Source organism: Salvia splendens, chromosome 9, assembly GCF_004379255.2.
Source record: "Salvia splendens isolate huo1 chromosome 9, SspV2, whole genome shotgun sequence".
Taxonomy (NCBI): domain Eukaryota; kingdom Viridiplantae; phylum Streptophyta; class Magnoliopsida; order Lamiales; family Lamiaceae; genus Salvia; species Salvia splendens.
Window position 1 is genome coordinate 17,858,293 of NC_056040.1, and position 20,105 is coordinate 17,878,397.

The 20,105-nt window shown below is 41.5% G+C and overlaps 1 protein-coding gene and 1 pseudogene across 1 annotated transcript; one reads left to right on the top strand and one right to left on the bottom strand.

Moving 5' to 3' along the window:
* Positions 1 to 5,819: 5,819 nt before the first annotated feature.
* Positions 5,820 to 14,546, top strand: LOC121748639 (probable galactinol--sucrose galactosyltransferase 2). The gene is made up of 12 exons (XM_042143111.1): positions 5,820 to 6,041; positions 6,159 to 6,403; positions 6,521 to 6,601; positions 10,893 to 10,902; positions 11,983 to 12,031; positions 12,130 to 12,221; positions 12,298 to 12,408; positions 12,543 to 12,665; positions 12,762 to 13,314; positions 13,397 to 13,599; positions 13,689 to 13,995; positions 14,084 to 14,546. Exons 1-12 carry the CDS (start codon positions 5,851 to 5,853, stop codon positions 14,414 to 14,416), a joined length of 2,298 nt encoding a protein of 765 aa, XP_041999045.1. The 5' UTR covers positions 5,820 to 5,850; the 3' UTR covers positions 14,417 to 14,546.
* A 1,106-nt stretch (positions 14,547 to 15,652) lies between these two features.
* LOC121748638 lies at positions 15,653 to 18,209 on the bottom strand (annotated as a pseudogene).
* Positions 18,210 to 20,105: the final 1,896 nt, after the last annotated feature.

Sequence of the window (20,105 nt, forward strand, 5' to 3'; positions counted from 1 at the left end):
TGTAGATCGATGAGGAATTTTAATCCTATTGCAAAATCAAATTTGGTGAAACTTTGTGTTTAAGAGCACTTAGCCCTTTATACAAATCATGTTATACGTATATAAAATTAGACATAACATTTAAACATAAAAAAATTAAACTGCTTTAAACATATAAATATTTATTTGATTAGGAGCCACATATAATTTGCTTAATATACTACTCGAACTAAATTATGTAATACTAATTGAAAGCCACTATCATAACCATGCCTTTTAATAAAATTTACACTTTTTGAGATTGACTCTAATATTAATTTGATGGAGAAACATTTTACTCTGAATTGCATTTTTGTTAAACAACAAAATTGTGCAAGGTCAAATTTAGAAAAAGAAATAAGTTTTGGAAAACATAACTTGGTACGAAATTCAATCGTTTTAATGTGAAACTGGATATGAAAGTTGAGTTAAATTTTAATGTTAACAGACTAAGAAATCACGTACCACGGCACAATAGCTCAATGGTATTCCTTGCCTTTTTGTAAAGTCGAGAGGCGAGAGTATGAATCTCAAGCCTACCAAATTAAAAAAAAGGACTGAGAAATCACATGCTTGAAGAAATAAATCAATTTTCAAAATGTGTACTAGTATAGCTCTTTTAGTAAGTAGTAATTCCTCTATTCATTGTTAATTGAGCCGTTTCTTTTCGGTACGGAGTTTTAAAATTGTGTGTTAAGAGCATCAACAATGGCGCCCGTCCCGGGCGGAATTCCGACCGGCGTGCCGGAAGTCCGCGCGGGACGTCCGCCATTGTGCAAGGGAGGTACGGATACGGACATCCGCTGCGGACACCGGAGTTCCGCGGCGTTCCACGGATATCCCTCGCGACGTCCGTGCGGACGTCCGCCATTGCGTTGACTCTCACGGACGTCCGTGCGGACGTCCCGATTATTGCATTAATTTTTTTTATTGTGGGAAGTCCGTCGGGATGTCCACCACTGTGCAATGGGATATCCGTATGACGTGGCATCCGCAGTGGGATGTCCGTATGACGTGGCAGGAGGTGTTTTTAGGATGTTCGCGGGGATGTCCGCCTGGACATCCGCACCACTGCTAAAATGCTCTAAGTGGATGGTGAATAAAGTAAAAGAGATTGGTACTTTTTGCCAAAAATAGAAATGACTCAATTAACTTGGAACTTTCCAAAATAGTAAATGACTCTATTAACCTGGAACGGGTTCGCAGGAGAAATGATATGTTGGTCATCTTTTGTTAACATTGCTCTCTTTTAGTTTATATTACCATTTTCTTATTTTATATAGTACCTCAAATATATTCATATTTTACTTTCAATGAGATTTTTCTATATTATAGGGAAAATATTGGAATTTCACCAACAATAAATATTAGTAAAGTTATGTGTTTTAATATACCATTAGTAGAGTATGAGAGATAGAAAAAAAAAGTTATTAAAGTATTGTTAATAAAGAATGAAGCTTGACTTACCTTATTAAGAGAAAACAATTTTTAAAATTAGAAAGTTTATAATTTTGTGGGTCAGATTAAAAAAGATATTCATATTTCTTAGGATGAATGAAGTAATTGTTTGAAACTCCACTATGAAATCCCTCCGCCCTACGATACAAGTCATATTTGGTGTGAGCACAAATTTTAAGAAATATAAAGAATAGTGGGTTAGAAAAGTTAATAGAATATGAAGTCCATTTTTTTATATAAGTTTTAGAAAATGTGAGTGAAGTGATTTAGTGGAATGTGAAACCTACTTATCATTTATGGTAAAAGTGAAATATGATTTTTATTGTGGAACAGATCGAAATGGAAAAAATGTGACTTTTATTGTGGGACGGAGAATAAAATAATACTGATTCTAAATTATTAAAATACAAACACATCGGTCGTATTCATAGTCTCGAACACCTCAACTCAATAATAAAGTCATACCAGGACAGCAATAATACAATTGATACAAGTAATATTATATATTGGAAATCTATCTAAATCGAACAAGTGTACAACAATGTTTTGGTGACTACGTTGATCCCATCATATTAATAAAATTATACGCAATCATTGCTTTATTAAAGGTAGATTTCAGCTTAAAAGTGACTTTCCAAAACATTCATATTGTCAAATTAATTGAGTAACCCAACCTAATTAATTTGATATTATTGGGAATTATTGGATGAACTTGATCGATACTTCAGTGTAACTTCTACAGTATTGGGAATTGTATGGTACGAGGCCGTATGTCAAATGTTTTTATTTTTTACTAATAAAATAGTGTAATAATATGAAGACATTTCTTTTTACTCCTATTTTAATTTTTTATTTTTGTTAGATCATGTACTCATTTGTTAATTTTACAAGATTTATTACTTCATTCGTCTCAAACTACTTGCATCATTATTTTTGGTACGAAAGAATAAACTATGAAAGAGAATAAAGTATGGAAATGGAAGAAAGAATAAAATAGATGAGATAATAAAATTTTTAATAAAAATATAAGTAATGCAAGTAGTCTAGAATGATAAAAAAAATGGAATAAATGCAAGGTTACTAGTAACTTGGAATAGAGTGAGTACGTACAATAGTAATGGTATTGGTTTTGCATTGGAAGATATCAGAGGTGTTGTAAACTGTGGTCTTTACGGTGATGGAGGGCTGAATTACAACAAAGATATTGATTCTGTATTGGGAGACAATATGTTTGTAGGAATGCTCGTTGTCTCGTCAATTGGACTCTCAACAGGAAAGGGTTGTGACATGAATGTTGGCGTATCATGCCCCAAGGCGTCGCGGCATGCACTTGAGGATTGCCTGCAACGACCGGAGGAATGCACATTCATCTGTGGATGGAATCCCAGCCGGCTGCCGCCTTTTTCGATCTGACAATTTTGCTTTCGGGATACCATATTCATCGCATCAATTGATATGGAGTGAAGGCTTGAAGTTATCAACCTATTCTACCAAATTACATTGAAAATAAAAAAACAAAATCTGTTCACCACAAAAAAAAGGACTCCGTATTTTAGAAAATAATATTATTGGACACCTGTAAAATCAGAGGGAAAAAATTCTAGATTTTCCTGTGAATCGAGAGATCAGCGGTGCATTGTCGACGGGATTGGACCCATTTGCTACAATATAAAAATCAAATAAAACAAAAAAATCTGGGAAAAAAGAGAGATATGATGTGGGGCCATGTGACATGGCAATTTCTCAGACATGATCTGACGTGGACAATTTCTACACGGAACGATTTGACGGCTCTACCGGCAGCATCTGACGTGGTAGCATGTACACGTCGGCACTCCATGCATTAAAATTATTTATTTAATTCACATTATTGCCTAAATTTGAAAATTCGTTTACATTAAATAATTAGGATCTAGTTCCTACTACTTTTGTGTTTTGTTTTATTTACCACGCAAAGTTCAGGACAAATGCATTTGCGTGATGACCGTGTTCATCTTGATTTGTATACAGGGCCAGATCTACACTATAAGAGGGTAGGGCTTAAGCCCTTACCCATTTTTTTTATTTTTTTATTTTGTATTTATAAATTTTTAAAAAATTTTAAAAATCATGTTAAGCCCTTATTAAGGTGATGCTAATGTAGAACAAATTATCTTGAAATAATTAATAGAAAGGGCTGAGATTAATGAAAGGAGTAAAAATTTGCAGAGCATTAACCATGGTGGATGATTATTGTGAGGAAGAAGATGACTTTAAAGTTAAATAATACATATATAGTTACATAAAATTAAGCCCATCACAGGAAATAAATAAAATTCAGCCCAAGAAGTGTTAGACAAGTGAGTATAAATAAAATTCAGCCCATAAAAAGGTCCAAAATAAAATTTGTTTTCAGCCCAAAATAAAAAATACTACTCAAAATAACTAATTAAAAATAACTCAGTAACAAAAAGTAAATAAAAAACGAGAAAAGCAGCAAAACTGAAAAATCCCCAATTCCAAAATATCTCTGAAACGTCTCTTCGCCGGCGGTGCCGCATCGCTCTATCGAGGCGAGGCACGACGCTGCGGACAGCCGCCGCCCGCGCCATCCGAAGGCCGGAACGCCGCTTCTCTGTTCTACACGGCGACACCAGCGTTGCTGCCTGCTGCACGGAGACACGGCGACACCAACACGACAACGCTCCTCTGCTCGACTGCACCTCAAGCCCTAGTGGAGCCTTTACTGGCAATTTTTTATGGATCCGCCCCTGTTTGTATATACTACAATTTGATTTATAGAAATAAGGAAGATTCAAGTATATACACCGTATCATTAATGTGATACCCCCATCATATCATATGTCATCATTATTTAATACTATCCCAAATTATTCGTATGGCACAAGCTAGTTAACCATTACCCACTTAATTGTACTACAAAATTTTGACTAAATTGGCCTCCCCATGATTTGGTGACGGTGGCTTTACAAAACAATTTATGCAACTGCTCTCTCCGTCGCATAGTAAGAGTCATATTTCACTTTTACCATAAATGGTAAGTAGGCCCCAACATTCCACTATCTTATTATAATCACATTTTATTATAAAACTAATATACATATATTTAAGTAAGTGAGACTCATATTCCATTAACTTATTCAACTCACTTTTTTTATTTTTCTTAAAACTCGTGTCATAACTAAATAGGGCTCCTAATCCGGGACGGAGAGGTATTTTTTTATATATACACTTCCGAAATTTTGATTAGCCAATGGTCCATACCCCTGGATTTTGTGAATGCGGATTTTACAAAATAATTTGTAACCCGAATTTTCTAATTTATACAATCAAAATTTCGATGACAATTGATTTTGTGACGGTGGTATTTATAAATTAATAATTCATACTAATTGAGTAGAGAGGTTTACGTGGATTTGGCGATTAGTTTAAAATATGAAGATGCATTTTGCTTCTACAAGTTACTTAGAGCTCACGTGTCAGTTTCTGGTTGGCCTTCTCTGACGAAGTGTTCGACCTTTAACCCCTCGCCCCATATATAAAGCACCAGGTGGTTTCGTCTTCAAACTCGCGCACAATTTTTGGGCAATTCAGCTCAACCTTTCCCCTCACGTGAACTTGCCTTTCCTCACTCACTTCTCTTCACTTCCTTTTCTCTCCTCGTCTCTCTCTCTCTACCTATTTACACGTACGCGTTTGCATTTGCGGATAAATCGAGCTTCTGAAAGCTACTGTTTGAGGTATAAAAATCTGCTATTTTCAAAGGTTTATGCGTGTTTTCATGCCTTTAAATAATTACATCATTCCAGTTGAATCGTAGTAGATCGATGTTTTGAAGCGTGCAAGCAGAGTTTTGTTTTTTGGAGGTGTATGTATTGCTTCGACTTTTAGCTGAATTTGAAATATTTGAAGTCTAGTTTACAGGTTTTGGGGAATTGGTTTTGAGCTGTGATTTTTTCATATATTTTTTTTTCTGGTGATTTGTGTGGATTTTTGGGGGAATGTATAAGAAAATGATAGTGCGTTCGACGTTTGTTTTGCCTGCGTGTCGATATTTTCCTCCGTTTGTGCGTTTGCGGGAGAGTATATGGTTGTACGTTGAGCGTGTGTTGTACCTTCTACCCCATCGCTGAGTTCGTCGAAGCTCCGTGGAGGTGATTTCCTCGAATTGTGTTAGAGGCGTTGTCTGTTTTCATTCTCTTTCCCTATTTGATCGGAAACTGGAGATTTTCGGTGAATATTCTTCCGATCGCTGATTGCGCTTATCTCAATCCGCAGAGGCGTTTTTGTATGCATTTGTGCATCGGAACTATGCTTTACTAACTCTCCGATTATGCAGTTGGTTCTCGACCATTTCTAGAGAGTGGAAGAAAGATGACAGTGACGCCGAAGATCTCTCTCAATGAAGGGAACCTTGTGGTTCATGGGAAAACCATACTCACAGGCGTGGCTGACAACATTGTGCTGACTCCGGGATCAGGTGCCGGCCTTGTTGCCGGTGCATTCATTGGCGCAACGGCTTCACACAGCAAGAGCCTTCACGTCTTCCCAGTTGGCGTTCTAGAGTAAGCTCCTCTGTCCGTCTTGATTATAAAACTGTTTCTCGATTATGTTCTTTGACAAACAGAGTTTATCTTATTTTATTTTATTTTATTTTATTATTATTATTTTTTGTGGAAAAGGGGTGTGCGGTTTATGTGCTTATTCCGATTCAAGCTGTGGTGGATGACGCAAAGAATGGGAACCTGCGGGCAGGATATTCCATTGGAGACGCAGTTCATGCTTGTCGAGAGTAAAGACGCATGTGAAGGCGAGCACGAAGACAGGCCGACTATATACACTGTCTTCCTGCCTCTTCTCGAAGGGCAGTTTCGTGCTGTTCTTCAGGGGAATGAGAAGAATGAGCTCGAGATTTGTCTCGAGAGTGGTGAGTTCGAATTTTGTCAATATATATGGTGAAGAGTTATTTAATTTTAACGATACCAAATTCATACTACACGATTGGAGTTGATTGGAGTTTTTGTTTGATATACTCCTGTTGCAGGAGATAACGCTGTTGAAACCAATCAAGGAAATTACCTTGTTTACATGCATGCTGGGACCAACCCTTTTGAAGTGATCAACTGTTAAGAACAGAATTGAAAGGAAAACAGTTGTAGAAATTCTTTATTCAATCGGCAGTGCCGCCCAAGCCCCAGGCTTTCCCTTGATACAGTCTATATCCCTTTCAATCATAATCTCCTAAACTATTAATAGGGAAAAAATCATAACCGACTCTCCCCCCAACAGACGCATCATACCCCAACAGGCGCATCATAACCGCCCCTTATTCTATTTACAAGATACACACTCCTATTTACAAAATACACACTATTTACAATATTTATACTAATTACACAGCCCACGAATGTAGACTCAATCCCGATCCTCACGCTTCTTCCTCCTTTGATACACTATCAAGGGCTTTCCCTGGTTGTCACCCTTTCGCTTCATATCAATTCCATCCCCCTTAGAATCGACCTTGTCCTCAAGGTCAAAATCTGGAAATTGCCCCATAAAATGTTGCAAGTCGATCCACGTAGCCCCATCTTCACCCTCACCTTTCCATTTCACCAATAGTTGCTCAACTTCACGTTCCCCCATTGGAATCACCCGCAATGCCAAGATTTGTTCTGGCTCGAGCATTGGCAAGACCGGCAGTTCTATAGATTCCGGAAATTCAGTTGTAACTTCATGATTTCCCACCACCTTCTTTAGTTGAGAGATATGAAACACCGGATGTACCTTGCTGCCTTCCGGAAGGCGCAGCTTGTATGCTCTGCTCCCAACCCGAGCAAGAATTTCGAAAGGCCCATAAAACTTAGCCGACAGCTTATGATCCTTACCATCCCGCAACGAGGCTCGCCGAAACGGTCGGACCTTCAGAAACACCTTATCACCAATCATAAACTCTACGTCTCGACGGTGCTTGTTGGCCTGAATGCTCATCTCCTGCTGTGCTTGCATTAGATTTTCCCGAAGTCGCTGCAAAACTTCATCTCGGCTGGCCAAAGTTTCAACCACTGCCGGCATTTTACACTCCCCGGGCAGAAAACGGCGAAGAGTTGGAGCCGGCCGACCATATACCACCTCGAAGGGAGTCATTCGCGCCGCGGTTTGGTATGAAGTATTGTACCAAAATTCTGCCCATGCCAACCATCTCACCCACTGCTTGGGCTGCTCGCTAGTGAAACAACGGAGGTATGTCTCCAACACTCGATTCGTCACCTCCGTTTGACCATCCGTTTCAGGATGGTAGGCTGTAGAGAACTTGAGGCGAGTACCGGACTGCGCGAATAATTCTTTCCAAAAAACACTTATGAACATGGAATCACGATCGCTAACAATGGAGTTGGGAATTCCATGCAAGCGGACCACTTCTTTCATGAAGATTTCCGCCACCGAGCGAGCAGTGATCGGAGGCTTTAATGGTAAGAAATGAGCATACTTAGATAACCTATCAACCACCACCAATATCACAGAAAATCCTTTCGACTTAGGCAAGCATGTGATGAAATCCATAGAAATATCTTCCCAAATTTGTTGCGGAATAGGCAACGGCTGTAGCAACCCGGCTGGTGACATTGCCTCGTATTTCATCTTTTGACAAATCAAACATTTAGCAACATATTCTTTAACAGTACGGAACATACCTTTCCAATAAACGTTGGTTGCGATCCGTCGATATGTTCGCAATACTCCTGCGTGTCCCCCAGACGGGGTATCATGGAACTCATGAAGAAGTTCGGGAATCCATCGCGATGCTGCCGGTAGCGTGATGCGATCGTGAAAGAATAATTTCGTTCCCACCAACCGAAAACCCGGTCTACTGTCCGGCTGCCGCTGAATTGATTCGATGATGGCCTTGAGATACTCGTCACTCCGTTGCTCGCTCTCAATCCCCTCGAAGCCCAGCCACTCCGCCTTACTTAATGCTGACAACTCGGCATCACCGTCCCGTCGTGATAGAGCGTCCGCCGCAGCATTAGAAATTCCAGTTTTATACTCAATATCAAAGTCATATCCCATCAACTTAGCAATCCAAACTTGCTGCGCGGGAGTAACAATCTTCTGATATAGCAAATGCTTCAAGCTCCGGTGATCGGTTCGCACCACAAACTTCCTTCCCAGTAGATAAGGTCGCCAATGCTGAACGGCTAAAGCGAGGCCCATCATTTCCCGTTCATACGCCGATTTTGTCAAGGTACGATCAGCCAAAGATTTGCTGAAATAGGCAATCGGTCGATGCTCCTGCATTAGTACCGCCCCTATGCCCGTTCCGGAAGCATCGCATTCGATAACAAAGGGGCGATCAAATTGGGGCAATGCCAACACCGGTGCCTCCGTAAGAGCCCTCTTTAAGCGACAGAAGCCCTCTTCCGCTTTAACAGTCCACTCAAAGCCTTTGGGAGCGTCTTTCTTTAATAACATCGTTAATGGCCTCGCAATCAAGCCATACTCCCTGACAAAACGGCGGTAGTACCCAGTCAAACCCAAGAATCCTCGTACCTCGCGTATACTCGAAGGTCTCGGCCACTCTAGCACAGCCTTAATTTTATCCGGATCCATTGCTACTCCATCCTTCGAAATTATGTGACCCAAGTATTCGACTTGCCGACAACCAAATGTACACTTCTTGTGATTTGCCAAAAACTGATTTTCTTGTAAAATCCAAAGCACAGTTTCCAAGTGCACTCGATGCTGCTCCCACGAACGGCTGTAGATGAGTATGTCGTCGAAGAAAACTAACACAAACTTACGCAAATAGGGCCTGAACATGTCATTCATAGTGGATTGGAAAGTCGCCGGTGCATTCGTGAGGCCGAAAGGCATGACCAAGAATTCATAGTGACCACTGTGAGTTCGGAATGCGGTTTTGGGTACGTCCTCGGATGCAACACGGATTTGGTGATATCCGGATCGAAGATCAATTTTGGAGAAAACAACCGCCCCAGCCAGCTCGTCAAGCATCTCTTGAATCACCGGAATGGGGTATTTATCCGGTACCGTCACCTTATTTAATTCTCGATAATCGACACAAAATCGCCAACTCCCGTCTTTCTTTTTAACCAACAATACTGGGCTTGAGAAGGCGCTCGAACTCGGTCTTATAATCCCTGCCAATAACATGTCCTTCACCAATCGTTCAATCTCGTCCTTCTGGTGATGCCCATAACGATACGGTCGCACAGAAACTGGTCGAGTACCATCTTCCAAGGTAATGCGATGGTCTGTCACTCGCTCAGGTGGTAAGGATTTCGGATCCCCAAATACTTCGTGAAATTGTTGCAGCACTTCTTGTACCCCTTCTTGCTCGTGTATTTCAGCGTCCCCCTTTTCTTCTAGTACTATCGCCCATACTTGTGCATCGCGAGAGTTGATTAATGATTTTAGTCCGATAGGTCCCCGGCACAATTGAGGATCGCCCCGCAGCTTGATGCAGCGACCTTCCTTTTCGAACTTCATTATCATTTTGTCGTAGTAGTGCTTCACCTCTCCCAAGGTCGAAAGCCATGTCATACCCAAGATCATATCTACACCACCTAGCGGAAACACAAAACAATCTAATAGGAACTGACATCCCGCCAATGTTACCTCAATTTTCCGGCATGCCCCCTCCGCTTCTTGGCGTAAACCGTTTCCCAAGAGAACGCCGAATCGCTCTTCTCGATCGGGCTGTAGTTGCAGCCGGTCCACGAGTGCCCTTGATATAAAATTGTGGCTTGCTCCGCTATCTATAAGAACTATGATAGTGTGTTCTCCCAACTTTGCATGCAGGCGCATAGTCCGAGCGGTATCAATGCCCGCCATTGAATATAATGGCAACTCAACGTCTCCTTCGCCAGACTCTTCATGCTCCTCGTTCATCTCCTCAAGTCCCGTTGGCTGATAAAATTCATACTGCTGCAGGTCTATCTTCTCTCCTTCGGTGATCATTACTCGCAACTGTTTGAGGCTACACTCATGCCCCGGAGAATAGGGTTTTCGACACCGGAAGCACAGCCCTTTAGCCTTTAATTCCGCCAATTCTTGCGAAGAGATCCTCGTAAAACGAGGTCGTTGTGGATGCTGCATCGCTTCACTGGCCCTTGACATAGAAGATTTCTCACCCGGACGTGAGTTACTACTAGTGAAATTCTGACTTGGCCTTCCTATCGAGTCAGTCCAAGCCATTGAACCGCTTCGACTCCAGCCGCTTCTCCTTGGCGTCGAATTATTCCAATTCAAACTTGTACGTCCTCCCCCCTGGATTGCCAAATTATCTTCTACATCACGTGCTAATTCCATTGCCGATTCCAGTTCAGTCGGCCTGAATAGGCGTAGGAATCCTCGTATTGGATCCTTAAGACCCTTCATGAAATAGCCGAGATAATGAGCGTCGGTTAAGCCCGGTACTTGACTTGAGAGTTGAACAAACAAATTGACGTAATCCTCGACTCCCTTAATTTGTTTAATATCAGCCAATCTCTCAAATGCGTCCCCTTGGAAACGAGTATCGAACCGAGAAACCAATGCTTCCGAAAATCCCTTCCATGTGAGGGAGGGCTTACGAGAACGCAGCCAAGTCATCCAATACAAAGCCGGTCCCTCCATTGCCACCACCGCCGCTGCAACTCGGGATTCCGTCGCAGTTCCGGTTATCTCGAACTGTTGGTTGGCACGGGCTAGCCAACCGATGGGGTCCATTCCGTCGAACGACGGCAATTGCAAACCCCCTTTGTTCTTCCCCTGGTCGGGTTTCTCGCCCGTGTCGCTACCTTCCTCTGATTTGTTACCATCGTCGTCGTTGGACCCTCCTCCGCCGGAGTGAGATTCCGACTTAGTTTTGACGGCGACCGATAATTCGGTGAGGGTAGCAGTAATTATCTCCAGACTTTCTTTCATCGCTCTCTGATCTTCTCGAATCCCTTGCTGCTCTTTTTCCAACGCTTCCATCCTTTCCGTTTGCGATCTCGTCATTTTCAAGTGAGGACGGGATCCGGCAGGTCGGACCAATTGTTAAGAACAGAATTGAAAGGAAAACAGTTGTAGAAATTCTTTATTCAATCGGCAGTGCCGCCCAAGCCCCAGGCTTTCCCTTGATACAGTCTATATCCCTTTCAATCATAATCTCCTAAACTATTAATAGGGAAAAAATCATAACCGACTCTCCCCCCAACAGACGCATCATACCCCAACAGGCGCATCATAACCGCCCCTTATTCTATTTACAAGATACACACTCCTATTTACAAAATACACACTATTTACAATATTTATACTAATTACACAGCCCACGAATGTAGACTCAATCCCGATCCTCACGCTTCTTCCTCCTTTGATACACTATCAAGGGCTTTCCCTGGTTGTCACCCTTTCGCTTCATATCATCAACCAGGCTGTGAAGTAAGTACTCTTTTTTTCCCCTTCGTTTCAACCTCTTACCAATTCACACGAATATAATATGGCAAAAATTTTCTGAAACAGAGCTGTGGAGAAACACTTGCAAACATTTCAGCACAGAGAGAAGAAGAAGGTGAGAATATGTTGCTTGATTGTTTTTTGTAACTGCTGGAGTGTAGAGGGATTTTGAAATATTACAGAGTATGCTTATATTAAATTCCGACTCTATAGTTGCCCTCGTTCATCGACTGGTTTGGCTGGTGCACCTGGGACGCTTTCTACACTGATGTCACTGCAGAAGGTGTCGAAGAAGGTCTCAAGAGGTAAGTTCTAGTTGGCTCTGATTGTAACTAGTAGAACGCAAACTAAGCCGCTTACCTCATGTATTTAATCTGTCAGCTTGTCGGAGGGAAATACGCCTCCTCGTTTTCTCATCATAGATGATGGCTGGCAACAAATCGGGAGTGAGGTGAAGGACGCTGCAAATGCTGTTGTACAAGAAGGAGCTCAGTAAGACAACTAACTATATTACTCCTATAATGGACTTTGTTATACTTGAAAATAATCTGCTTTTACCTCCTACTTTTTTTTTTTTTACCTACTTTCTGTCTCTAGCATTTACCTATTCGACATTTGATCTACAGGTTTGCAAACAGGCTAACAGGAATAAAAGAGAACGAAAAATTCAAGAAAAACAGCGAAAGTGATGAACAAGAATCAGGTCTTAAGCAGGTGGTGAAAACATCAAAGCAGCAGCACAATGTCAAGTAAGACCCTACAAAGTTGTGGTTTTTCATGGTTTAACAGATCAAATCTACCAATAATATATAATTAACTTACTTTTTATTGCTGTATACTTTCAGGTATGTCTATGTTTGGCATGCTTTAGCAGGTTACTGGGGTGGAGTGCAACCATCCGGTCCTGGTATGGAACACTATGAGACATCTTTGGCATACCCGGTGCAGTCTCCTGGGGTTCTAGGCAACCAGCCAGACATTGTTATGGACAGTCTTGCTGTTCATGGCTTGGGCCTGGTACACCCTAAGAAGGTCTTCAACTTCTACAACGAGCTTCACACCTATCTGGCTTCATGTGGTGTGGATGGAGTCAAAGTCGACGTGCAGAACATCATTGAGACTCTAGGTGCTGGCCATGGTGGTAGAGTATCCCTCACTCGTAGCTATCATCAGGCCCTTGAAGCCTCCATCTCTCGGAACTTTCCAGACAATGGGTGTATCGCTTGCATGTGCCACAACACTGATGGACTCTATAGCGCCAAGCAGACTGCTATAGTTAGAGCCTCAGACGATTTCTACCCCCGCGATCCTGCTTCACACACCATTCACATTTCTTCAGTAGCTTACAACACTGTATTCTTGGGTGAATTCATGCAGCCTGACTGGGATATGTTCCATGTGAGTACTGCTCGACTTTAGCTCTTTGAATTTATCAAATGTTCCTGTTGTGAGAAGCTGACTAGCATACTTGTTTTTACAGAGCCTGCATCCAGCTGCTGAGTATCATGCTGCAGCTCGATCCGTGGGAGGGTGTGCTATATATGTTAGTGACAAGCCTGGTAACCACAACTTCGAGCTTCTGAAGAAGTTGGTTCTCCCCGACGGATCAATTCTCAGAGCACAGTCGCCCGGACGACCCACACTAGATTGCCTCTTTGTCGACCCAGCCAGAGATGGGACAAGGTTTGTTGAATCCTCTCCTTCTAATGCCTTATATCTTCTGCATCATCAACCAACAAACTAACGTCAACTTACCACCATGAACCTTGCAGCTTGCTTAAAATCTGGAACACGAACAAGTGCTCTGGAGTGGTTGGCGTATTCAATTGCCAGGGTGCAGGGTGGTGCAAAGTAACTAAGAAGACGCGTATTCATAATGCCTCCCCTGGCACTCTCACTGGCTCTGTTCGAGCCACTGATGTCAACTCAATTGCTCAAATTGCTCGACCGGACTGGAAGGGAGAGACTGTAGCCTATGCTTATAGATCAGGAGAGGTAGTTCGGTTGCCAGAAGGAGCTTCATTGCCTGTCACTCTCAAGGTTCTAGAATATGAACTCTTCCACTTCTGTCCTGTGAAGGTAAGTTTTCCATCACACTCCATTTTATACCTGCCATGACACTTATTACTTACTCTAACTGACAACCTACCTCAACCTACGAAAACAGAATGTGACGGACAGCATTGCCTTTGCTCCCATTGGCTTGCTAGACATGTTCAACTCCGGTGCTGCTGTCGAGCAGTTTGAAGTCTACAATACCTCCATAACCAACGATGACACCGAGACTTCAATTGAAAACAGATCGCCTGTCGCTAAAATAGCGCTCAGGGCTAGAGGATGTGGGCGCTTCGGTGTCTACTGCTCTCAACGGCCACTGAGCTGCACCGTGGACAACGTTGAAACTGAGTTTAACTATGAAGCAGCAAGCGGATTGGCAACCCTGATTATCACAGTTCCCAAAGAGGAAATGTATAGATGGTGCATTGAAATCCAAGTTTAAGTAGTGAATACTTACTATCTACATACAAATCCAAGTCCGAGACAGCTTCATGTCATTCGGAGAGTGTAGCTTTTGCCCTGACTTTCGCCTTTTTTCTCTAATAAAATTATCTATGTTTTTCTCGTCGTCATATAACTATATCTCTCATGTTTATTTCATTGAGTTTATATAGATATACGCTAAAAGATACTCTAGTGAATAATTAAAGATGAAGCAAATAATGTAAGTATGAGAAAAAGGGCTTAATTCAAGACAGTAGTTGTATGTGAAGGAACTCACCTCATTGGATGTGATCCAAAACTTCCACTCTGAATCAGGAGCCAAGAATCGTGACATCAAACAACGATTGTATCATGGCATCACACGATGAATGAAGTTCACCAGAAGTCTTGGCAAGAGCAGACTCCATTGAAAAACTTGTGGAACCAAATTCTGTAGTCTGAAGTAACTTTGCAATCCCTAAGGTTCTTCTTCACTACTCTAATAGTTACAGCACCTTCGTCTTCATCAGACCGTATGCAATGGCCAACCTCTCGTTGTGCTCCTAGAGAGAGTACACTTCTCCCTGTTACCAACATTATGCAAGATAGACATGATCCAGGCTTCATGCCCGCTGGTTTGAACCCTCTCTGAAACTTCCCATATAAACTCAGTTATATCCTTAGCAATCTCCCATCACAAGATCTCGCATGTGTCTGGTCGATCTCAATGGAGCTGCATCCAGGCACAGCTTTGATTCCCCACTCTCTCATAGACCATGTTGCTGGATTAAATAGTGTACGAATCAAGACATGGCAGTTACCTCTCTTTCTCACACACACGCACGCAATCAAATCAATCTTGAAACATCCATGCACTGATGCACACGTAGGATGATGAAACTGCAAACATGAAACAACATCAAATTCCAGAATGCACAGATGCGTAATGTGAAAAATCCCCCCTTAATCATAGGCCAAAACTATTGTGATCAAGATGATCCATGCTAAGAATATCAACTAGGGAAGGAGCGCGACAGACGTCATTTTTTTTATTACAGTAAGAGCTGAGCTAACCGTGCCAAGAAAGTGTGCTGCAAAATTTGAGCTTGGTGTAGGCTACATTTATAATAGGAAGTTGCATTCATCACAACGAATCAAATGTTTCTGCTAGCGTTGCTACTCGTGGTGTGTTCTGAATAACTCAACTTGTGACGTGTCAAGAACAAGTTTCTTACACAGTTTCATCCAGAGTCCGTAAATCAAGATAACTGGAATATCTATTATTGAGATAGAGTTACATAAGTAACATAACCATCAGTTCTCTCTTATGTAGCACACATATGAAGATACAAGACTCAGCCAAAAATAAAGCACAAATAGCTCATGCCTGAAATTTGGCTATGGAGCCAAGAAATACTAAAACATGTCACAATTTAGCATATTTTTTTAGGTTTTTAGCAGCATCCCTGGCAGATTCTGGCACGGACATGTTGCAAAGAAGGGTGACTCTTGAGGATGCAATAAGCGTTTGAATCTCAGAGTTGGAAGGATCGCGTTTTGAGAGGCGAACTTCCCAGACCTGCTTAAAATGCAGGGAGATCTTTGTTAGAAGCAGATGATTTGAGGAAAACCTATATATCGTCATTTCAGATCCAATCACTAGACACTAATTATATGCATGTGCTATAATAACTAGAGTATATGCCATTGTCAACCAATCTCTTTGCTGCCTACCATCAGACGTATTTGAGCACCACTAGTCGCAGCTTTCGGATTGTATTTATGCATTTGTAAACTATAACCCTAAAACGAGAAGTTCGATTGTGATCTTGCAAGGTCTTTTCATCCGCAATTTCAGTAAAGGTGCTATCAGATGAAGATTTATAGGATAGCGCATCGTTAAAAAAGAGAATACAACGAATTGTTGCTAATTGAAATCACAATTCAAGCGTGAGCATCTGTGAACGAGCTATATTGTGCATCCCGTTGCCATTAAACATATAATCTAAATCAAAATAGTTTTTTTTGGACTTGGAGAAAAATAGAGCATTGTAAAGGATAACCTGAATGGATTTGCCAACATTTACTGGTGTAGCCTCAGCAACTACTAAATCACCTTCCTGTGCTCTTTTTAGATGATTGGTAATTAGGTGTATACCAGCTACCCTTGTAAAACCTCAAGCAATATGAGCTCCTATGCTTGCCAAAGCCTCGGCTATCAAAGCTGAGATCCCTCCGTGCAAAACTTTGAATGGCTGCACATTTATAAACGTTAGTTTTTTTGTAAAGCCGGAGATGGAATCAAGATAAATGAGTAAGGGGAGTAACACCAGACAGCACTGCGGGGTAATCAGGACGCGGCCTGAAACTTTCTTAGCTGAGAATTCATCAAATTTAAAGCCAATCATGTGAAGTGGAGCATCCAAACTCTCAGTCTCTGATGCTGGTAGAGCCAGAGAATTCTTTCCAGTATCCGGTGGTTGGTTCATAGTTTTCCCTTTTAGCTGACCAATTATTCTTCTCAACTGAGTTTGATAGAGATGTTATCCAGGTCCTTTGAGGTGTGCACTACCTGGTCACTAACTTCACCAGTAACGAATTGACAGAGGTCGCCTGGGATTCTCAGGATCAGATCAATAGACGGGGTGGCGAAATTCATCACCAAAGGAAAAAAAAAAGATGAGAGCCATATTTGATTAGATAAGAATAAATTTATATATGCAGTGTGTTTAACAAAGAAAACATGTACTTATATTCGGTTAATGCTAAAAAGCACTCATGGATTTTATTCTCTTGAGCTGGGCATCATCGTCAGTATTAAACTTACAAGTTCAATTAAAATGGCAATTGCTCCTACCTAATTCATTGTTTCTTCAAAATCAACTATCACGGCCGTCAATTAAACTTAAGAAGTTTCTCAAAGGAGCATGGAAACAGGAAAAGTAAAAATTGAAAGAACAGAAAACCCAAACCTTAAGTCACTGGAGCAAATTAATTACTAATATGTCAAATTTTAGTTTACCCATGAAACAATAACAAGAAGCTAATTCGACAAAACCACATATCGAAGCTCACACCTCCAAATAAGCATAAGATAGGAAGACCAGAGAGATCATAATTTATTTTTGCATGCAAAACAGCACAAAAGAACTACACTCCATTTTCCAGATTGCAAAGGAAGAAATTAGATAAATGAACCATCAAGAAATTGGTGGTCCTTGGAGATATGAGATGATTGAAGCATGTGAGTTCACGTTTTCTTTAAATGTCCAGCTACCTAACGCAGCACACCGAAAAAACTACTCCTACGATTATACCGAAAGAAACACGACAAAACCCAATAACTTTTTTTGGGGGAAAAAATCATTAAAATGAATATTGAGCAAGAAAAAACAAGCCAGGGAAACAACACCAAACTAAACAATACAGGATTAGGCAAACAAATTAATGACGATCCAACACTCGGATATTTATTTTATTTATGTATTTTTCGAAAAGGACAGCCAAAAGTCTCACTTCTTCCACGGCGAAGCATAATATATGAAGAATTTAAGCTAATCAGAGAAAAAAAATCACAGATAACACTAATGAACAGATGATAAATAAAAAATTATCCAAAATAAACGCATCAAACTGTCTCAGATAGTAAATCCTCAGCTAATCAATCACACAAACGCATTGTTTGAGCATAATTTGCATAAATTACAGCAGAATCGATATAAATGTTGAGATGCCATGAACCAGGAGACGAATACAGAGTAACAGACCAGAAAACTATCATTTCCGATATTCACAAAGATTCGAGCAAGCGGAAAACTCACCGGCAATCTGCATCTGAAAACGTATAGATCTTTAAGTCAGTGCGTGAGTCGTGATTGAATGGTGTAAGAGCATCCGCAGCGGTGGCGGTTGGCGCCACCGCCGTCCGTGCCAGCGGCAAGGCGAAGGACCGCCACCGCTGCAACCGCGCCGCTGGCACGGCGCTGCTCGATGTATCGAGCACGTCCGTGCCAGCGGACGCACACGTGGCGGTCTCCCATTCGCCAACGGCATAGCCGTTGGTTTCAAACATTTTTTTATTTTTTTTTAAAAAAAATCGGATTTTTATTAAAAAAATCGATAAAAAATAAAAAAAAAAAATTTTCACTTCCCCAAAAAATTATAACCGTTTTTCCCCACTTGCTCCCGAACCCGCACCCTATGTTCCACCTCCACCCCCGAACAACTCGTTGTGGGCCCTTTTGGCCCAACTCAATATGGCCGATAGGTCAACTATGACCCCCACGCAACTTCAAACGCACGAGTCCATGATATTGGGTCTCCAAAAACAATTGGGGTTGGTGCCGCCGGATGCGTAGTCTTCCTCGGGTTATATTAGCCAATAATTATGTAATTTTTAATTTTTAGGAGTTTAATTATGTAATTTTTAATTTTTAGTATTTTAATTATGTAATTTTTAATTTTTAGGATTTTAATTATGTCTTTTTATTTTATTTGTAATTTGTTATTTTTATTGTGGTTTTTTTAATGAATTTTAGTATTATGAAAATGTTTTTGTGTAATTGAATTTTATATTAATTGTGTTCGTCCTTGCGGAAGAGCACAGTTGTGGGTGTTGTGCTCTTGCCAGAGAGCAGGCATGAATAGTACCGCCCGGGCCCACAACCGTGCCGCTGGCAAGAGCACGGTTGTGGATGCTCTAAACTCTTTGAATGCCATTGCATTTATGATATACTAGCTGAATATTGGGGCTAGGGCAGGCAATTAAACGTCAAGTTTATTGGGTTCGTGTCTTTACCGTGTCGACACGATAACAACACGAAAATTTCGTGTCGTGTTCGTGTTACACGTTAAGAAATAATATTAATATATTATTCAATAATATATTTTTTTTTTAAAATTTAAATTAGGTTTAGTCTAATGCAGCACTTAGTGTTAGTATAAGGTCGTGTTCGTGTTCGTGTTATACGTTAAGAAATAATATTAATATAGTGCATAGTGCAGTTATTGTGTCGTCTCATATATGTGTTATTATTGTATCGTGTTGACCCGAAGTGGTTCGTGTCGTGTTTGTGTCTGAGGGTAGCGGGTCGTGTTCGTGTTTGGAGTTTGGAGTTTTCTTAACGGGCCGTGTTCGTGTTTGGTGTTATCGTGTCGTGTCGTCATCGTGTCGACACGATAACAACACAACATGCACGATTTGTCACCCCAATTGGGCCCCTAATAAAATAGAGGGGTCTAAAATTCCATCCATCCAAAAATCAAATCGTAGAAAACGGTTACATTTATGATGATTTAAAAATTAAGATGTGATAGTTGCCTAATTTTAAAGTAATTAAGATTTAATAATCGTGTAGATTAAGAGTGTCCACTATAATGTGGACGCGGCGGACGGCGCGTTTGGGGCGAAAGCGGGGTGGAAGCGGGGCGCCTTATAGTGGCGGAGTTGTCCTCCCCGGAGGCGGACGCGGCGAGGGGGAGGGAGGCGGCGGACGCGGGATAGCCGCCTGCGGAGCGAGGACGCAGCTGAGGGTGGCAGAGAGAGAAGGAGTGGGGCTATAGCCGCGGCTGTCTATTGCAGTAGCTGCGGCTGACGCAGCGGCGCGCCGGTTCGAGAAGGGGGGCGGCGGTGGGAGGGGCTGTCCGCCCCTATAGTGGACACCCTAACGGGCGTGGTCGGTCCTCCGCCGGAAATGAACTGTTCAAAT